Here is a 21,546-nt window from a genome sequence, read left to right as displayed (position 1 = left end):
CTAATCAGCAGCAGCTTGGTGTAAATGGTTAATCATACACCTGACTCTGCTCCTACAAAACCCCTGCAAGCGTACAACATGTGCAAGTGTAAGAATTGAAAGCCAGAGGTAATACACACCAAATGCTGATTTGATTTCTCTTCAATTCATTTTCTTTCCATTTTGTAAAGTGATACAAATCAATTAACATTTTTTTAAGCATTCCCCTAAAACTTGTGCACAATACCTAAAAAAAAAAAAAAATTATATATATATATATATATATATATATATATATATATATATATATATATATATATATATATATATATATATATATTTGTTTAAGGAAAAACAAATATATATATATATATAATTTTTTTTTTTTTTTTTTAGGTATGAGATATGGTATGGGATATTGTTTGTAGAATTTTGAGGTAAATAATTAATTAAATCTATTTTGGAATAAGGCTGTAACATAACAAAATGTGAAAAAAGTAAAGCGCTATAAATACTTTCCGGCTGCGTTGTAAACATTCACCAAGATGGAGGCAGCTGAAAGTGCATTTACATAATCACAATTTGTTTTAATTAATTGTTAAGTGAATATGAATAAAAGCAGACCTTGTGGAGGTTAGAATGATGTCTTTCTCTTTTCTATATGACAATAATTGAGTTTTTTTACTTTGCTTAAGCATCCAAGTCTTCCACAGACACGTTAACTGATGCCCTTCACAGTTCTTTTTTTAAATTTGACACTTGAATCTTAATGAGCTGATTTCAAATCTTAACTCTTTCATTATTTTAATCTGAACAAAAGAAAAATAAACAATTAAGTCACTTATATCTAAAGCTTTTCATTTCCAATAATACGTTACTTTAAATTACACTTCGCCATTTGTACAAAACTATGTAGTGTCTATTAAAACTGAGTAGCAAATAGCACTGCTCACACAGCTACACTACATGGACAAAAGTTTGTCGACACCTGATCTTAACATTCATATGTGCTTTTTGAAAATCCTATTTCGCATTCAGTCACGATTTTCTGCTCGAATTCCTTCCACTCTTCTTGGAAGATGTTTCACTAGATTTTGAAGTGTGATTGTGGAGATTTGTGTTCATTCAGACACAAGGGTGATAATAAAGTCTACTGTACTGATGCAGGTGATGAGAGGAGGTCTGGGATAAAGTCAGCGTTCACATTTATCCCAAATGTGTGAGGTCAGAGCTCTATTGAGGGTGATCTTCCACTCCAACCCAGGTAAAGTATATCTTTATGGAGCTGGCATTGTCATGCTGGAACAGGTTTGGGTCTCCGAGTTTGAGTGAAGGGAAAATGTAATGCTCCTATCCAAAGACATCATATAAAATGTTGTGTGCCTCCAATTTTGTGGCAACAGTTTGGGTGAAGAACCACATATGGTGGGAAAGTGCAATATTTTTTTGCTGCCTTAAATATGAAAAATATAAATATTTATAAATAAAAATTTTAATATATATAAAAAAAAATAGCCAGCAAGCTTAGCTACTGTTACCTCTCAGTCAGCTCGTGTTGCCTCATAAAAGCATTTTTACCAACAGGGAACGAATGCAACTGTAAATCAGGCAAAGTGTCAAGCTTGGATTCTTAAAAATGTCTAGAAATAGCCTTAATAATCCATAATCCATGTGAAAAGCTTGCCTAAACATCAGTACCGATTATGCAGTGTACACGTACAGTGTGGAAGAAAAAGCTGGCTTTCTGCTGATTTAAAAAATGCAATAAATTCGACTTTGCTCCTAAATTAGGCGATTTATTACAATCGTTTTAATGTGATCATCTGTCGTTATAACGAGAAATGTTATTATTATGCAGCTCTTGTCTGGGCTAATTGTATGCTACAAAATGCAGAATATAAACCCTACCTTGGAAATTGAACTTTTAGCTTTACAGTGACCCTACATAACAATATACACACACACACACACACACACACACACACACACACACACACACACACACACAGCAGGATCGTTTTAAAGGCATGTAGGCGTGTGATAAAGGAGAACGCAACCATCTGGCCAATAATGAAAGACCACAGTGTTACGGAAAACCTGAGGCTGTTACTCCACCGACAGACAGGGCAGATCAGAGAAAAGCAAAACAAAAAGAAAGAGAGAAAATGAAAAAACATATATTTTTCTTAAGCAGCTTTTTCCTTCATGCTTAAATCTGAACCTCGGTCACACAGCATTGTGCAGCCATGAACGCGAAGCCGGTGCGCATAATTATGCACAAGGCCTCAGGAAGTGACGGCGTCTGTGTGTTGCTTGAAGATTGGAGCTGAACTAAAGACCAAAAAACAAGTTCCTCTGCCTCAACTAGCAGTAAGTACATAAGCACAGTGAGTACAAAAGTGAGTACACCCCTCACATTTCTGCAACCACTTTAGTGTTTCTTCCTAAGGGACAATACTATAGAAATGAAAGTTTTATATATACAGTGGGGCAAATATGTATTTGATACACTGCCAATTTTTCAAGTTTTCCCACTTACAAAAATCCAGAAAATCACATTGTATGATTTTTAAATAATTTTTTATTTTATTGCACGAAATAAGTATTTGATCACCTACCAACCAGCAAGAATTCTGTCTCTCACAGACCTGTTAGTTTGTCTTTAAGAAGCCCTCCTACTCTCCACTCATTACCTGTATTAATTGCACCTGTTTGAAAGACACGTTCCGCACACTCAATTATTCAGACTCCAATCTCGCCACTATGGGCAAGACCAAAAAGCTGACTAAGGACATTAGGGAAAAAATTGTAGACCTGCACTAGGCTAAGATGGGCGACAGGACAATAGGCAAACAGCTTGGTGAGAAGGCAACAACTGTTGGCCCAATTATTAGAAAATGGAAGAAATTCTAGATGACTGTCAGCCTCCCTCGGACTGGGGCTCCATCTCACCTTGTGGCGTATCAATGATCCTGAGAAAGGTGAGGGATCAGCCTAAAACTACACGGGAGGACTCAAGGGTTACCATTAGTAACACATTACACCGTTATGGATTGAAATCCTACAGCACGAGCAAGATCCTCCTGCTCAAGCCAGCACATGTCCAGGCCCGTCTGAAATTGCCAAAGACCATCTGTATGATCCATACAAGGCCATGTGGTCAGATGAGACCAAAATAGAACTTTTTATATAAACTCCACTCGCCATGTTTGGAGGAAGAAGAAGGATGAGTACAATCACAAGAACACCATCTCAACCGTGAAGCATGGGGGTGGAAACATCATGCTTTCGGGGTGTTTTTCTGAAAAGGGGACAGGATGACTGCACCGTATTGAGGGAGGTTGGATGGGGCCATGTTTCACGATATTTTGGGCAACAACCTCCTTCCCTCAGTAAGAGCATTGAAGATAAGTCATGGTTGGGTCTTCCAGCATGACAATGACCCCAAACACAAAGCCATCGCAATTAAGGAGTGGACCAATCAGCATTCCAAATCATCCAGCTGGCTTTGTGCACAGGGACATAGTCATGCTGGAACAGTTTTCAATCTTGAAAAATGTAATGCTCCCACATCCAAAGACTTCTGATACAATTGTGTGCCTCCAACGTTGTGGTAACAGCTTGGGGAAGAACCACAAAATGGCTGGGTAAGTCAGATGTCCTAATAGTTTTGTCCATATAGTGTATGTTGAACGCAGCACTGTAAGGATTTTGCTGAGAGACACTGGACTGAACTTTCATTAGGCATTGCACCTGACTGAACTTGTGACACGGTTTCATGTTTCTAGGTCATGAGCACATATATAAGTCTCACCTCGCACCGTATTCATCCTATCATGACTGTCCTCTCTGATCAGTGTAGTCTGTGGTGTTTCACACGCTCTGGGGTACGTCTGTCTTGTTTCTGTCTTGCCGTTTTTTTTTCTCTCTGCACTGTGAATAAAGACTTTCGCCCCCGTGTACACACCTGGCATGTGTTCTGCTTTGGATTTTAACATTTTTCCAAAAAAAATTAATAGAATCTTGTCTCTTGACCACAGCTAAAAGGTTATCTTGCAATGTAAAGCCTTGAGTCAATCCTATTTGAGCCAACAGCATACCTCAGCTGTGGTGAGTTCACACTGGCATTAAATCCTTAAAACTAGCCCATGCCGTGTTTTTTTTTTTAATTGTTTATGATCCCGCATTGTGCACCCAGCTTTAACACCGTCAGCTTTATAGTGAACGTACAAGCACCCTAGGAGAGCAGAAAGCCTCTGTTTCTGTAAACATGGTTAAAGTTTTATAAGGTGAGTGCAACACAGACTGCAGATCTGATCTAATGTCAAAAACCCTGACCTGGCACCTCCTAAAATCCAACACTATTGTTGAAATGAATTAAACACAGGGCTTTTTCACACAAATAAAGCCCTTAATTTCTCCCCACACACACACACACCCAAAACAGTTTATACTTTGTGCATTCAGAACAATATGCTAAACGATGAAGAAATCTTTTTGTGGAATAAACAGTAAACTCTACCATGTGATCCACCCCAGCAAAGGAACATGATTTGCTCAAAGAGTCCCATCATTTCCTATTTTGAGTTTCACAATGGTATGATAAAGTAAGATTAGAATAGTAGATGTTTGTCCAGTTTTCAGCTTTCCAGTTTTGGTGCCAAATGTGGCCTCAGATTCCTGTTCTTGTTTTTGGATTTGACCTTGCACTTGCTAGCATCAGCCAACTTGTGCCATTACTGCTTGAGATGTGCCTCCCGAGAGCTCTTAAGACATGCTGAGTGACTGCAATAAAGCTATTTTTGTTACTTTTTCATCCACAAGCTTCTTCATTTTGGTAAAGTTACAGTACATTTCAATTGTAGGAGATACTAAAGATAATTTCACTTTTGGTTAAGTAAACGATCTTGCTACTATGTTACTACTAATTTACTATTTGGGATTAGAACATTTACATGATGAATAAACTAAATCAACAAAACTAATTCAAAGGTTACTTAAAAAATCTAAATATTTGGGAGAATAATTTACTATTTGCTAAAAAATTAATAATTGTTAATTACACTGCTCAGGCATAATATTAAGACGTTATATCATTATGAACAGTGAACAACATTCATTATCTCTTCATTGTGGTACCTGTTAGTGGGTTGGATATATTTAACGGCAATTAACATTTAGCACTCAAAGTTGTTAGAATCAGGAAAAATGGGCGAGCCGTAAAGATTCGAGGAGTTTGACGAGGACCGAATTGTGATGTCTAGACGACTGGGTCAGAGCATCTCCAAAACTGCAGCTCTTGTGGGTTTGTCTGGTGGTCAGAGTCTATCAAAAGTTATCCAAGGAAAGAACAGCGGTGAACCGGCTAAGGCTCACTGATGCACAGGGGGAGTGAAGGCTGACACGTGTGGTCCGATCCAACAGAAAAATTGCTGAAGAAGTGAATGGCGGTAATACTTGATGGGTCAAGACTGGTTTGGCAGCAGAAGGGGGACCAACACAATATTAGGCAGGTGGTATAAGTCATGCTTATTACAATTGATCCACAAGAAAAGAGAAGTGTGAGCCACCTTGTGAGTGTGTCTGCTCAGAAGATGGACTGAGTTGCGACAGCTGAGAAGAGTGGAACCCAATTTGGTCTTCTGCTGTTTTTGCATGTTCACCTTTAGGTTTAATGTTATGTGTGCTGTAAGATGCTTTTCTGCTCAACACGGTTGCACAGAGTGGTTATTTGACATGCCTATATTTTATTCTCCTCTGCCATTTCTCTTCAACAAGTTGTTGCCGACAGGATGAATTTTAGCTTTTGAAGCATTCTGTGTAAACTTGCCATTCTATGAATGTCAAATAAAGCTTGTGATCTGTATTCGTATGACAATAGGCATTGATCTTCTGATACATACATTTTTAAACTGTCAAAAATAACACATGGCAATGACTAATTTATATAGAAAAATGAACCATATTGAAGTAATAATTACTGCAATTATAGGATGGAACTATTGGATTCCCAGCTGCATACACGTCAGACGTAAATCGTAAAAATATATATCGTTTCACACTCATGATCCTAAATCAACTGTGAATCAATCCTAGATGCATCTATCTGAGAAAACAGGAATCAGATGTGTGAGAGACAGGATGCTCACCAGTGGCCATCTTGCAATCCTGCGCCGCTGGGCCGTCTGGAATGACGCTCTTCACTTGCAGGAACTCGTCCGGTTCGTCTCCGCCAATTATGGTGAAACCGAAGCCCATGCTGCTCTTCTGCAGTGCCGTGGACAGGAACGTGCCTTTCAGTTGGGTGGCGTCTCGTGTGAACGGTGGTTTCTCTGTAAACGTCAAGCATACACACCAGTTATAAAACATTATTAACCCACAAATATATACACACAGACTCAGGAAGATGAACAAGTAAAGTTTGCAATACATTTCCACAGCAAACAGCATTCCACACCTAAGATAATAACATTTCTTTTGTAATGTATAATAATAATCATCATCATCATCATCATCATCTTCTTCATCTTCATCATCATCAAAATATAACGAATATAACCCAAACTTTAGTTTAAGAAAAACAATATCACATTAAATAAAATAAGTAAATATGTGTTAATAGCCAAAAAATACAGTCATGGAAAAGTGCCTTCAGCATTTCTAACCTCTGCACTGTTATTCCTACTAACCATTCGAGATTATTCCTTACAAATAAATTATAGCTATGATGATAAGGTAGAGGTCAGTACCAGGGCAAATCTATATTCAAGAAATGAGAAGATTAGTAAAACCTGGAAAAAAAAATAGGAAAAAGCACAGTTCAGAAATGTACACAAAGCACAGGGTATAAAACTAAAGACTAACAAAGATGAAATCAATTACTGATGAGAATAAAAAATAAATCTAGGTGCAAGACAAAAGTCTACACAAGAACTAAAACCAAAACAAGACATACACTAAAAGGACAAAAAGAATAGGGACAAATGTCTTTTCCAGCAATCTGTGGTTCGTCCCCAAATTGTTACCACAAACTTGAAGGCACACAATTAAAAAATGTCTTTTGATATAGTAGCATTAAATATTCTCTTTCTCTTGATTCACCTCTGTGCACAACACCCCTGTGCACAAAGCCAGCTCCATGAAGATATGATTCACACGGGCTGAAATGGAAGATCTTGACTGGATTGCTACAGAGCTCTGACTTCAATTGTACACCTTTGGGATGAATTGGAACACTGACTGCACCCCATGAAACCATTCTCAACATGAAAACAACATGGAAACCAGACATGTTTTAAAGGTCATAGATGTTTTTCAAAGAACTAAATATTATAGCTCTAGAAGATAGAAAAACCAAAGGTTCTCATTACTTCTGTTTTTTTGCACTGAGCCAGTTGCTTAAAAAAGACAAGCCTGTATACATCTTCAGATGACAGGGCAGCTTTGTAAAAATACTTTTGCTATGTTTCCACACGGACGGTTTTAATTTAATTTAATTTAATTTAATAGCCAAATGTGTGCACCATGGCAGATTTTGGTGCTTGATTTAAGACTTGACGCATCAGTAAAACAAATGTTTAATTAATTAAAATTTCCTTTTATGTAGAGTAATATTTATTTTATATCTGAGTAAAGGAAGGACGTTGTAAATAAATGTGTGTAGGTCTTAATTTAGCTTCTTATATAAATATTTTTTTTTAATTAAAAATTGTCGAACGGAAATGTGCGCTGCATTAATTTATGAGCACTGTTAAATTAATTTGCCTTAGCGTGTTATTAACGTGTTAATTTTGACAGACTTATTTAGACGTTTTATACTAATCTTTAATCCTATAAAAATCTAAAGGTTATAGGATATGTTTCACGACAATAAATCTTTTGTGTTTGTTGTTGACATTTTTTTGAACAAATTATCTTGTCACTTTGCTAAGTAGACAAAAGAGGATAAATGAGATGCAAACCTTTAAAAGACTGTACAAACTCTTCCTTTTCTCTATAAACTACATTCAAAAATCAACTTAACTGCAGCAGCAGAGGCGAATTTGCTACAGAAATTGCACCCGTTGATGTTTACAAAACTGGAGTCGCTGAACTGCGGAGAGTTTTTTTTTTTCATACTTCCCATTTTTTTTTCAACAGTTTGGTGGCTTGCCAATTCCCCCTCGCTAACCACATCACCATTATCACATGGCAGCTGCCAAACAGGGATGGTGCATGCTAGCAGGTGCTTCCTCCATGACATTTTTCAAACATCTTTTCATGCTGCATTACAGGGCAAAATAAAAAAATAATTCTTTTTGCAAAAACACACAAGAATTGGACAGTAAACGGCTGTAAGATCGTTCTGTGGACAGATGAGTCCAATTTTGACATTTTGCCTCTTATAGAAGAAATTACATAAGGAGGAGAACATGAGAGAAGATGTTAGCAGACTGCCTCACATCCACAGTCCAACAATGAGGTGGGGTTGTTTTGGAGCAGAGAAGGTTGGAGACTCATTTTTGGTAAAAGGTAAACCAACATGGCTACCATTCCATACTTCAATGCCATGCAATTCCGTTTGAACTGTGGCTAATCGGAACCAACTTTACCAATACGACAACTCGAAGCATACGTCCAAGTTCTGTAAGTGTTATTCAGAGAGCAAACAGATGGCTGAAGTGTTATCTACCATGAAACGGCCTGCCCAGTCACTGCAACGTAATACTATTAACCTGCTCTTGGATGAACTGGATCGCAAGCTCAGAAAAAAAGCTTGAACTAGTGTGTGTATGTGTGTATGGGAAAGAAATGCAAAACATAATATGGCTTGTCAATTTTGATTGATGTATTTTATTATTATTAATATTTGTGATCATCAACATTTGAACAGTTTACATTTTTAAAACAATTTTAAATAAAATGCCTGCTTGGTTAAATAATTTATAAAATAATATTTTATAAAAATAGATTAAACCAAATTACTGCAATAAATGTTTTATTATAATGATTAAATTTAGTAATCAATTAAATTGGCATAAATTAAATTAATTAAATTAAATTAAATAAATGCAAAATGCGGAACTGTCAGGATTTTCTCCTTTTAAGAGAAATTCTTCAAGCTGGACATAAAACACTAAATAATCAATGAAGCTAGCAGTAGCTGCTAACCAGGAAGTGGTTAGCATTTAAGACTCAAGATTGATTTGAACTATGTTCACGTAAAAAGCATAGCCGAAAGCCCTGTGCCTAAAATGGAATGGAATCTGACAAACTTCTTTAACTAATTTTGCTCCTTAATCATCAGTACAAAGAAAATAAAATAAAAACTTTCTATAAACTTTGACTACACTACTAAAAAGGCAGTTAGACAATTTGAAAAGCAGAAAAGAACAGCCATGTTAGCAGCCTCACCCTGCCTGGGACTGGGCATTTGTCCAAAGTAGGCCACTGAGAAAGGGGAACCTAATCAGAGAAGCTATCGGGAGGTCGGCATCACCTTTACAGATGATCCAGACTGTTTAATTGCAGGGGCTGGTCACACTGAGTGTTGGCTAACACCTCATCTAGCTCGTGTAGTGAAGTGTCGCAAAAGCTGCCATGGATCAGGATCATTCACTTAATCGGGTTTTACATACGCAAAAGCAAAAAGTCAGTTTGGAAGATCTTGCCAGAGGAAAGGTTCAAAAACACACACCGCAATGCAGAAAATAACAGAAAGTGACCTGCAGCCTTTGAGAAAAAAATAAAAAGATACAGCTTTCGGTGCCGCACAATACCGTGCCATGTATCCAGACCTCAGTGACGAGAGAAGGTAAGAGCGTATGTCCTCAAGTGGCCTAGATAGAGCATGACCTACATCTCTAAAACACTTCCAACAAGTAATAACTGAGGTGTGGCAGTGAACAATCCAGTGAACTTAGATACAGTAGATTCAGTTCAACCCAACAGAGAATAAAATACAAGTAATAAGTTATATGTATTAATAAATGGGAATAAATTGCATTATCAATTAATATATTTATGAAAAGCATCTTTGTAACAATGTTTTTTGTTAAACCACTAATACAATTAAAATGAACTGAGGAGAAAATTACAAATAGTTTATTCTAAATCAAAAATTCTTGTTTCAGAGCTTTTCATGCACTTCTCTTGACACTAAAGACATAAAAATAACCCAAAGTGTTCGCAGATAGGAACATTTTTTGTGTACTTCTTTTTGTGGACGAAATCCGGCATCCAATTAAACATCCGTTATGGCACAAAACAAATACTGCCAGGGTAGCGCTCTTCATTAGCAGCCTGTTAGCAGCAAGCACGGGTCATCGGCGTGACTTCCCACGCATCGCTCGCTTCCCAAACCAAAGTGTCTGTCTCTTTCATTCCCCATCCAAAATCTGTTATTAGATTCCGGTGTAAACACATCAACCGAAATTCCAAAGAAGAAATGCTGCTTGGCCATCTAGAACCTTTTTGACTGTGTAAACTGGACTGCAGAGCACCAGACTTTCCCTAAGACTTTAAAAATATTAGACTGCTGATGGATGGAATAAATTACGAATGAAAATTTTTTTGCTCTTCATAGGCATTGTGTTTTATATTGAAGAAAAAAAAAACCTTTCACAAATTGACAGCCAGCATTTATACCTTTTTCAAACTGAAAAAAGCCCCTGGTGTGCAAACTTCTTCATCTTCTTCAGGCAGACTTTTTTTTCAACCGCGTTATATGGGTTATAAAGTATGGCTTATTTCACTCTTTGTAACACTTTTTCACACTACATGGACAAATGTTTTTGGACATCTGACACTAAGATTCATGTGTGCCCATTCCACATCTAGTCCCCATTTGCTCTTACAATCACCTTCTTTCTTCTGGGAAGATGTTTCACTAGATTTTCGTGTGTGATTGTAAAGATTTGTACTCCTTCAGTGACAAGGGTTTTAGTGAAATCAGGTACTGATGAAGGTGAGGTGAGGAAGCTGGGGTGCAGTCAGTGTTTCATATCATCTCAAAGGTTTTCAATATGGTTGAAGTTAAAGCTCTATCAAGATCAGGCCACTCAAGATCTTTCACTTCAACCCATGTAAAGTCATCTTCATAACGTTGGCTTTGTACAATAGAGCATTGTCATGCTGGAGCAGGTTTGGGTCTCGTAGTTCAAGTAAAGGGAAACTTTTACGCTACCACATCCAAAGACGTTCTGTACAATTGTGTACATCCAAGTTTGTGGTAACAGTTTGGGGACGAAGCATATATGAATGGAAAGGTCAGGTGTCCCAATACCTTTGTCCATATGTTTTACTTAAAGTTGATTAATAGAGAAACATATATTGAAGGCCTAGTTTTTATTACTGTATTTTTTTTGAAGAGCTCCTTCTTAAACCACTAATATTTCCAAAATGATGCTTTTTTTTTTTATTTCACCGATTCCCTTTCCATGTATATGCTCAAGGAAAAACAAAACAAAGCACAAATATATATATATATATATATATATATATATATATATATATATATATATATATATATATATATATATATATATATATAAGTTAAAGTTAGGGTGAAAAAAGAATAAAGAGATATTTTAGGCAGTCGTTTTTCATTACAGGTCTCAGACATTATCAAACTTATTAAACTCTATTAAAGTTCTATCACATTCACCCTTCACTTCATGTCTAATTTGTTCTACGTGTGAAATCGATGTCACCGTGGAAGCCTTTTTTTTTTTAGATCAGCAGCAGCACCTACTTGGCTGTGATTAATCTGTACGCAAGCCGTGTGTATTGCGATCCGGATAATGGATTTGATGCTAGTGCCAAGTTTTAGAATGATGAGCGCAGGGTCTTTTTAACTTCTAAAAGTACAATGATAAATATTGTACCAATAACTCTGACAGAAAAAAAAAAGATAGGACAGTTCAGCACCAACTGAGTTGTGTTTATCCGAGTGATGCTTCTCTACTTGTACTGTACCATTAATTAATTATTAATTACTAATTATGCTATATTTCCCTAAGGAGAGAAACATAAAGACTTTTAAAACAACTCTATTATTACAAGAAGAGCTTACAGACTAAGAAGAAGCTGCAAGGACAGCACTGATTCAACAATTAACATGGTTCAGAGGTCTGATCTACAGTAAACTTTCTGTAACACTTTATATAGTGACTGCACTGAACAAGTCTTGGATGTATGCATGCTGCTTTCTCACAAGCTTTCCATTAGTTTCCATATAAGGAGACGTTTTCTTCCTTAGAGAGAGTAATATGTATTAAACTTTTAAAACTGGCATGACTGATAAAACAAGAAGTACAATTTCCTCTTATCATGGGAGAAATTAGTGTATATCTTAAATTTTTTTTAAATAAAAAATAAGTAGCACATAATATACTTTACATGACATTGTTATTAATATTAATTCAACAATTATTCTAAATGGTAAAAATATATACATTCCTGATCCTAATTAGATAAATAACAATTAAAAAGAACAATACATACATTTAAATAACATATTTATTCATGATAGCTTACATGCATATAGAAAGACTGGGTATTGAATAATATCAAGCACTAAACTAAGTTATTTGGACCATTTCATCCTTTTACAGAATCCTTGCTGAGTTTTTGCAGCAGGAATTTTAGCCTGTTGGGGGAAATGTTTGGTATAAACTTTTTTTTAAAATCATTATTAACCATTTAACACTTTTTTAAAAATATAATATAAATATAGCATATTAATAAATAGAATACATACAGCAGTACAATCATTATAGCAGTGTGTTTTGTCATGTTTTCTCATGCTTCTGCACACTCTGCTGGTGATCTGATGGTCACTTGCATATGTGTACACACACACACACACACACACACACACACACACACACACACACAAGATCAAGAGTTTCTGCTGATCAAAACAATTTCAGTCACTAATTCGAGTGTATGTCAGAAATATTTGTGCGCCAGTGACGATAAAGAAGTAACCAAACCAGTCAATGTGTACACAGAAGAGTTAGGGTTTATTGTGACACTTCTGAAGGTCCACACATCAAGTTTGTTCTCGTCATTACTTACGTTACAGCACCTGTAAACGCTCGCTCCCTCTCTTTTTTTTCTTTTTTAAATGGTCACGTGGTGGAAGACTTGAACACTGACTTTTACCAAGTGCTGACACTGGAGACTCCTTCCCAAAACGCTGAACATATCATGTGAACAAATGTCATGTGAAAATAATGTGGGGAAAAAAAGAAAAAAAAACTCTTTTGTAGAAAGTCCAGTTGTTACTATAGAAACAATTATATTAGATAGAGCGCATTCATATAAACCTGTGATATCAGTTACAGCTGAAGACCTTCAATGATATCATGTTGTACACAAATCATGACCAAGTTTGGTCTGGTGATAACCATTCCAGCAGGAATCCCATGCAGGGGGAGTTCTCTGCTCTAGGATCCTAAATAAACCCTCAGCCAGAGGCGCATAAATGGGTATGGAAGGCGCCATTACATTCAGTGTATTTATTTTTGTATTTACCCCTCTTTTTTTTTTTTTTTTGGAGGGGAGGGGGTGCCAACCATGATCTTGCATACCCCTCATCAAGTGTGCAGTTGCCCCCTGCCCTCAGCTTCATATGTAGCTGTTTTGTTTAGAACTGATAAAGAGGTAATGTAATATAATATCCTATCACTCCTAACACTGAACACGAAGAATCATCCTTATTTCCTGTTTTTGAAGAAAGTAAGGCTTCCGAGAGTGTGTGTGTTTGGGTGTGTGTGTGTGGCATGCCGTTACCCTAAAAATCAGAGTGGACCTGACCAATCGTTTACCTTGAGTATGTGAAAGAGGGCAGACAGCACTTCCCTGCAGTGTGATTACACATGACCAGAATGTTGGACACAGACAGTAGCTGGCTAGACATATCTTCATTAGCCTTCGTGGTGTGATTTTGAGGAGATAGAAAACTGGAATTGGCGAGTGATATCCAAATTTCTGTCATCATATTATCATCAATTGAATGACAGTGCCCAAGCCATTTGTTTTTTTGTTGTTATTTTTGAAAGCGTGCGTGCGTGTGTGTGTGTGTGTGTGCGTATGAAACGGTACCTCTGTAGATGGTGGGCAGCGGCAGAGATGACATGCCTTGGCTCTGCATTTGCTGCTGCTGCTGGATTCTTCGTTTGGCCTCCAGGACTGGGTTTTCGAACTGTGTCCTCCTGTTAATGTGACTGGAAAGGGAGGAAATGCAGAGCTCTTATTTGAATGCGGCTTCTCTCTCTCTCTCTTACTCTCTCTCTCTCTCTCTCTCTCTATCTTTCTTCACATAAACACGCTTCAGTTTCTAAACAATGACACGCTTGTGAGCAGAACGCGGGGTGACGACACTTACTCCACGTAGTAGCTGCCGTATATCGGGTCGTCTATTTTCTCCCAGCCGTACGGCAGCTCTGTGAGGGAAAGGGGGGGGAAAAAAGGTGAAAGAAGAGAGATGTGAATGGGATATTGCTGCTTCAGAGGAGTCCTGCCGGTTCAGAAAACACTAGGGCATTGTAACGAAAAAGCAAAAAAAGACCACCATTTCTTATAAGTTTCATTAGTTTCATTTGATCTGTGACCAGCAGGAAGCTGAAATGACGTTCGTGCGTATCTGTAATCTCTTTCAAAGAGTGTCTGTATGACCAGTATGTTCAATACAAAAACTGTAATGAACTGTAATTAGTTAATAGTGCATGAAATGTTTCAGTACAGACTCTGTGGTATTGGAGCATAAATTCAGTATTTAGTATTTATATTGTATTAGTACTTTTTGTTTTGATTGTGTAGACCGTTTTTGTGCTTCATTATATATATTAATTATTATATGTCCAGTGCTGTTCAATTAGTGTTGAAGGTCTTCATTTGTTGTCTGTACCAACAGCTCTGAGAGAAGTGCTGAGTGCAATTGAAGTCACAGGTTCGTATTAAAATACTCGCTCTAATAGGTTATTGTTTCTATAGCAACAGCTCCTTCACAGGGACTTCTATGGAGAATGCATTTCTCCACCACACTCCACAAAAAAAAAAAAAAAAACACTGATGATCAACAGAATCAACCATGTTTTCATGTAACTGTTGGTATGGTGAGGATTCTCCTGAAGAGACATTTATGGAAGGAGTCTCCAGTGACAGCGCTTTGTAACAAGCAGAGGTTTTCCCCACCATAAGAGAGTTGTTTTGGGTTTTGTTCCATCTTGTTAACAAGCATTTTTTTTTTATAATTGATAACGGAACCGTTCCATGGTAACTATAGAGGAATGAAAAAGTCACAGAAAAAATGTTCACATTCAAATACTGTAGGTTACACAGCACTTCCTGTACAATGAACATCAAACAAACACGTCACATTTCAATTTATTGAATATTTACTTTGAGTGTTATGTAGGTCACGTTTCGCACCAACTTAACCATGACTTAAGCACATCCACCTCTAACACTATGCATAAAATTCACATGCTTTTTGAACATCCCATTCCACATTTAGTCCCTATTTGCTCTTATAATTCCCTCCACTCTTCTGGGAAGATGTTCCACTAGAGTTTGGAGTGTGGAGATTTGTGTTCATTCAGCTACAAGGACTAGTAAAGTCATGAAGTCCTTGTAGCTAAATAACAGTACCTGATCAGGTACTAATGTAGGTGAGGTGAGGAGGCCTGGAGTGCAGTCAGCATTCCAGTTCACCAGGTGCTCAGTAGAGTTGAGGTCAGAGCTCTAAAGCAGGCCAATTCAACCCATGTAAAGCATATCATTATAGAGCTGGCTTTGTGCACAGGGGAAGTGTCATGCTGGAAGAGGTTTGGGTCTCCTAGTTCAAGTTAAGGGAAAATTCATTTCTAGCCCCTCCAAAGACATCCTGTGCCTCCAACTTTGTGTAGAAGCACCACATATCGCCAGAAAAAAATGTGTTCCAGTATATTGTCTATGTAGTGTACAATCAGGCTTGCAAGTCTTAACATGTGTATTTTCAAAGCACAGGCTGCAAAGTCTATAGTCACTATAGACTATATAGTTTATAGATTATAGTGATGTTTTGACCTGCTTTATACTGACCTGCAAGCCTGACTGTGTTGGAAGAGAACAGCATGAAACCGAACTCTATTTATATGTGCATAAATAACCCAAAAAGTAAAAAATAAACCCATTAAATCGATATATTTTTATTGAATTTTAAAAAGCATTGTCCTCCATTTATATCAATATAAATACATGTATTTATGTGATTATGTTATGCATTGTAGTTTCTCAAATAAAACCATTTTCATTTTTAGAGAAAAAATTAATCCAGCAGTTCACCACAATACAGACCATCAACATTTAATTCTTCCTTAAAAATGCATCCTGAGGACATATTTTAAATCAGAAATCTCCTTCTACTGGATGAGAGGTATGTTTTCATATTGATCGGTCACTGAGAGATTAAGAATGCAATCATGTTCTATGAACATGTGCATGTATGTGTGCAAGAAGGTATTGAAAACTATTTCTATCTATCTATCTATCTATCTATCTATCTATCTATCTATCTATCTATCTATCTATCTATCTATCTATCTATCTATCCATCCATCCATCCATCCATCCATCCATCCATCCATCCATCCATCCATCCATCCATCCATCCATCCATCCATCCGGATGGGAAGCAGCAAAGTGCAAATACTTCGTTACTGTACTGAAGTTGATTTTTGTGGTATCAGTAGTCTACTTCACTATTTATTTTATTTTAACTTTCTTTTTTCTTTTTTACACAAATGTCTGTACTTTCTACTTTTAACATTTTCAAAACAGGCTCTTTACTTTAGATTTAATCTATTTAGGGACATGATCAATATTTTTTCTTATAATTGCCAGCCGTTTTCAGCCCATCAAAAAAAATAAATAATTGAAATTCTTTAGTATTAATAAATGAATATGATGTGAGGTCCAGTTACCTGCGTGACACTAAAACAGGTAGTAGTAATGGCTACTGTATTTTTCGGACTATAAGCCTCTACTTTTTTCCCACGTGAACGAAGCGGCTAATTTATTCATAGACAATTTTTTTCCTGGGGTTTTTCCCGGTTTCACAAACTTCAAGCCAAAAAACTGAACCCCATAACATTAGACCAATGAAATTTCCAGACGAAAACAAAAAGAACGCACTTCACCTGCACGGCATCAGGAGAAAAAAACTTCCATCGGGTGATTTTTAAACGCACGACGATGCCAAAAGATAAACTCCCGAGAAAAATAGTTGTAAAAGGAAGGAGGAAGACAGTAAACAATGAGTTTCTTGGTCCGCTACTGTTTAGATACAAGCTATTGTAACAGGGTCAGGGTGAAGGGATAGCTCGCTTCTGGCATGCTATTCCCAAAAAACCGCTATGCTCCTAAAGGCAGCGCAACATATTTCACCCGTTACACCGTGTGTAACGTGTCTTTCGTTAAAGCCTGTGTAAAGTACATTAGTGTAGACATAATGCGGCTTATTTATGTTATAAATAAAAATATTTGTAAAATTCAGTGGGTGCGGCTTATATAGTCCGGAAATTACGGTACTTTTTACTTAAGAACATGTCTGTCAGGATCTTTAGGGCTCGCTGTGTGCGCTTCCGGTTTCACGGTGCACCAATGCCACCCATTATTTAAGGACACAAAGGACAAATACTCAGGGCCAGATTATCTTACTGGCTCCCTAAATCCCATAAATTATTCTTGCCACCCTGCCTGTTCTGGTTCCTGTTCCTTATGCCTGTTCCTGTCCTGTATCCTGATCCTGATCCATGTTCTTCTCTGACTCCCCAGTTACTGATTTGAACTCTAGACTGTCTTTTGGACTGGACTATAATGCCCCGTTTGCCATGCCTGGTTTTTGGACTGTTTTTGAACTTAGCTTTTTCCTGCATTGCTGTCTCCGTTTGGGTCCTGAATTTGGGTCCTTCTTCAGTCACCACCCTTGACAGAATAATCTGGCCTTGTCTCTGCCCCTGCGCCCGCATTTCTGAAGAATAATCTGGCCAAAACATCAACCTTGCAGATGCACTAAAGCGTTGTAGTTGTCCCGCCTCAAACTGGCAAGTCAAGGACACAACAGAGGTGGTGGAAAAAGCTTTAAAGCTCATCTCCCAGCAAAGAACTGAGTATTTTAGGGTACTTCATGCCCAATCTATGGCGTGCCAATTGGTCTTAGATGACATCTTGAGATGGCTGTCCCCACCGGCCCCTAAACCTGGCTGGAGGGCTGCCAAACCTCAGCATTCCTGCTTGGCTGGGGGTATTGCACAGCTATCTCGACCTGCTGAGATTACCGCTCCGCCTGTCTGCCCTGCCGAGCACGCCCCCCAGCCTGTCTGCTCGGCCAAGCATGCTCTCCAGCCTGTCAGTCCTAGCAAGAACGCCTCTTAATACTGCCGCATGATAGAGAATATTTCCAAGACTGCGTGACATGCGGAGGACTCCCAAGCCCCAACACTGACGTCGTTCCGATGCCGAGCTCCAGAACAACCAGAGTCCCACCGAGAGCACAGCTGCACGCACAAGCCTTGCATTCCAAACACTGAGTTTCTCCAAGGTGTTCGCCTGGCCCTGAGGCATCACTCTGCATCAGACCGCAGCAGAGGGCGTCACTTCGGCCAGAAAGCCTGGTTCCTAATCAGAGAATTGCCCCTTGGGGCAGACACCAGAAGGCTCGCTCCACGCTTCATCTGGCCTTTTCTGACCTCCAAGGTGTTCTACCCGAGGGCGGTCCGCCTTAAGTCCCGCTGTGTCGGCCGCTAACACCCGACCTTCCTCATGCCCTGGCTCAAGGATTTTTGTGCCTGTCCAGTAATTTTTTTTTCAGTGTATCATTAATTAGTCCTCACAAGGATAGTTTTTTTTTTGTGTGTGTGTGTGTGTGTGTGTGTGTGTGTGTGTGTGTGTGTGTGTGTGTGAGTGTGAGTATTTGTGAGTTCAAGGCTGGCTACTGATTTTCTTTAGCTTGTTATTGGCAGAATAAACATTAGCTGGGGAGTCTCTAGTTATTGAGAGTAAATGCTTTGGGCTGAAAGCCAGAAGGCCTGAAATTGACCAGCTTTGACAGTGATCACTGATGGGTTTGGAGGATTCTCCTCGAGGTTTATATGAATCAATTTCTCCACACCGACACACGCACACACACACACACACACACACACACACACAAACACACACACAAGAACACAAGCTAACATATCCAGATCCTGACCAGTCTGGCTTATTTCAGCATTAAGTGTGGACTGTCACTGCTCAAATACGAACTGACAACAAGCGTTCAGCTGAAGCTGAGTGGGACAGAAAATGAGTCACCCTCGTCAACGACATTTTCTTAATGGAAGAGAGAGTGAGCTGACTTAAGCCAACCTGACTGCCTGATCTATGAATTAAACCTTTTAACGGAGAAATAAGACAATGTTCAGCTTTTCTTTGTCTTCTTTCTATTTTTTAAAGAATAGATCAATAATTAATAATAAAAAAACATGTACCATCAAAATCAACATCTATCTTGAGGACATCTTCAAAGCAGTGCAGTTCAAAAGGATGAATTCTGATTTGTATCCATGGCTTACACACTCATCAACAAATGACTAAATTTTTACATTCTAATTCTAATTCCAATCTTTACTTCATCCAACACACACACACACACACACACACACACACACACACACACACACACACACACACAGCAAGACAAACTAAGGGTGCCTTGAAAACAGGCCACCTTAAATATCAATCACACGCAAACCACCTTAAATCGCTGGTCCTCCATGGCTAGTTGCCATGGCAACTGCAGAAGTCATCTCTTTTTCAGGCTCTTTCATTCACCAAGTGTTTTATGTATATTTGAGAGCAGGGATGAGTCTAAACAGAGTGTAGTGTGTGAGTGCATGTGTGTGTGAGAAAAAGAAAGAGAGAGAGAGAGAGAGAGAGAGAGAGGGAGGGAGAAAAACAATAAATGGTACTATGGCTCACTCTGTACACATATTACATATATTTTAAGATTCGTGAAATATGAATATATGATGTAGATTGGGTTCAGACTTCCTCATCACAATGCATAACGTATATTATATCATTGTTCTGTATATGATGTATAAATATATGAATATATGAATATATATATATATATATATATATATATATATATATATATATATATATATATATATATATATATATAAATATATATATATATATATATATATATATATATATATATATATATATATATATAAAATACATATATAAAATGTCGGTCAATAGATTAAAATATTTAATCGCGATTAATTGCATGATTTTCAAGAGTTAACTCGTACTTTCAATTAATGTACCCTAAATTTATGTTTTTAATACTCGAATTAACAGTCATTGACAAATATGGATGCAAATGTATGTTTAAATTACGTAAATGATCATGACACCAAACAGAACTTTTGTTGTTTCCACACGGAAGGTTAATGGGGTGATACCGGAGAAACTGTAACTTCTTCTAACTTTAAAATGGATTACATAATCAGAAATTATATATACAGTACAGACCAAAAGTTTGGACACACCTTCTCATTCAAAGAGTTTTCTTTATTTTCATGACTGGGAAAATTGTAGGGTCACACTGAAGGCATCAAGGGCTATTTGACCAAGAAGGAGAGTGATGGGGTGCTGCGCCAGATGACCTGGCCTCCACAGTCACCGGACCTGAACCCAATCGAGATGGTTTAGGGGTGAGCTGGACCGTAGAGTGAAGGCAAAAGGGCCAACAAGTGCCAAGCATCTCTCGGGGAACTCCTTTAAGACTGTTGGAAGACCATTTCAGGTGACTACCTCTTGAAGCTCATCAGGAGAATGCCAAGAGTGTGCAAAGCAGTAATCAAAGCAAAAGGTGGCTACTTTGAAGAACCTAGAATATGACATTTTTCAGTTCTTTCACACTTTTTTGTTATGTATATAATTCCATATATAATTCCACATGTGTTAATTCATAGTTTTGATGCCTTCAGTGTGAATCTACAATTTTCATAGTCATGAAAATAAAGAAAACTCTTTGAATGAGAAGGTGTGTCCAAACTTTTGGTCTGTACTGTATATAATATTGCATTTCAGGTTTTCTATACAGGAATTTATTATGTCTGTGAGGCAAGTATTGACTAGGATTCAGGTTGTTTTATTTATGTCTGAAAAGAAACGACAAAGACAGCACATTTTAAAAAGCACGGCGTTTTGTTGTTATTATGAGTGGATGTAAATAAAAGTAGTCCCTTTACAGATTCGAATGAATTATTGCTCTTATCTGTATAATCGAAAAACCCCGAGTAATTTAACTTGGTTTTGGTGCTATGAGGAAGAAATGTCAACCCCAGATGGTTCATTGCCGGATTTGTGCATCATGGCGGATTTTGGTGCTGATTTGAGACTTGGTGCGTCAGTAAAACAAATGTTTAGTGTATAAAAATGATGTTTAATTATAATTAATGTGCGTTAACACGTATGTATGTGTGTGTCTATATATATACACACACACACACACACACACACACTATATAGACAAATATC

General features: G+C 37.7%; 1 protein-coding gene across 6 annotated transcripts in view; it reads right to left on the bottom strand.

Annotated features, from left to right (window-relative positions):
- magi2b (membrane associated guanylate kinase, WW and PDZ domain containing 2b) overlaps window positions 1–21,546 on the bottom strand; it is a 152,184-nt gene that overhangs the window by 48,898 nt on the left and 81,740 nt on the right. For 5 of the 6 annotated variants that reach the window (XM_046848688.1, XM_046848687.1, XM_046848684.1 and 2 more), the window contains exons 7-9: window positions 14,351–14,408; window positions 14,068–14,189; window positions 6,129–6,311 (exon numbers count right to left, since the gene is read on the bottom strand). In XM_046848688.1, the coding sequence (XP_046704644.1) occupies window positions 6,129–6,311; window positions 14,068–14,189; window positions 14,351–14,408 (363 nt within the window). The remainder of the gene's footprint in view (window positions 1–6,128; window positions 6,312–14,067; window positions 14,190–14,350; window positions 14,409–21,546) is intronic. The other variant, XM_046848689.1, reaches the window with a different exon arrangement.

Source organism: Silurus meridionalis, chromosome 5, assembly GCF_014805685.1.
Source record: "Silurus meridionalis isolate SWU-2019-XX chromosome 5, ASM1480568v1, whole genome shotgun sequence".
NCBI classification, from domain to species: domain Eukaryota; kingdom Metazoa; phylum Chordata; class Actinopteri; order Siluriformes; family Siluridae; genus Silurus; species Silurus meridionalis.
The sequence above is the reverse complement of the archived record's forward strand: the minus strand, read 5'-3'. Positions and strand labels throughout refer to the sequence as shown.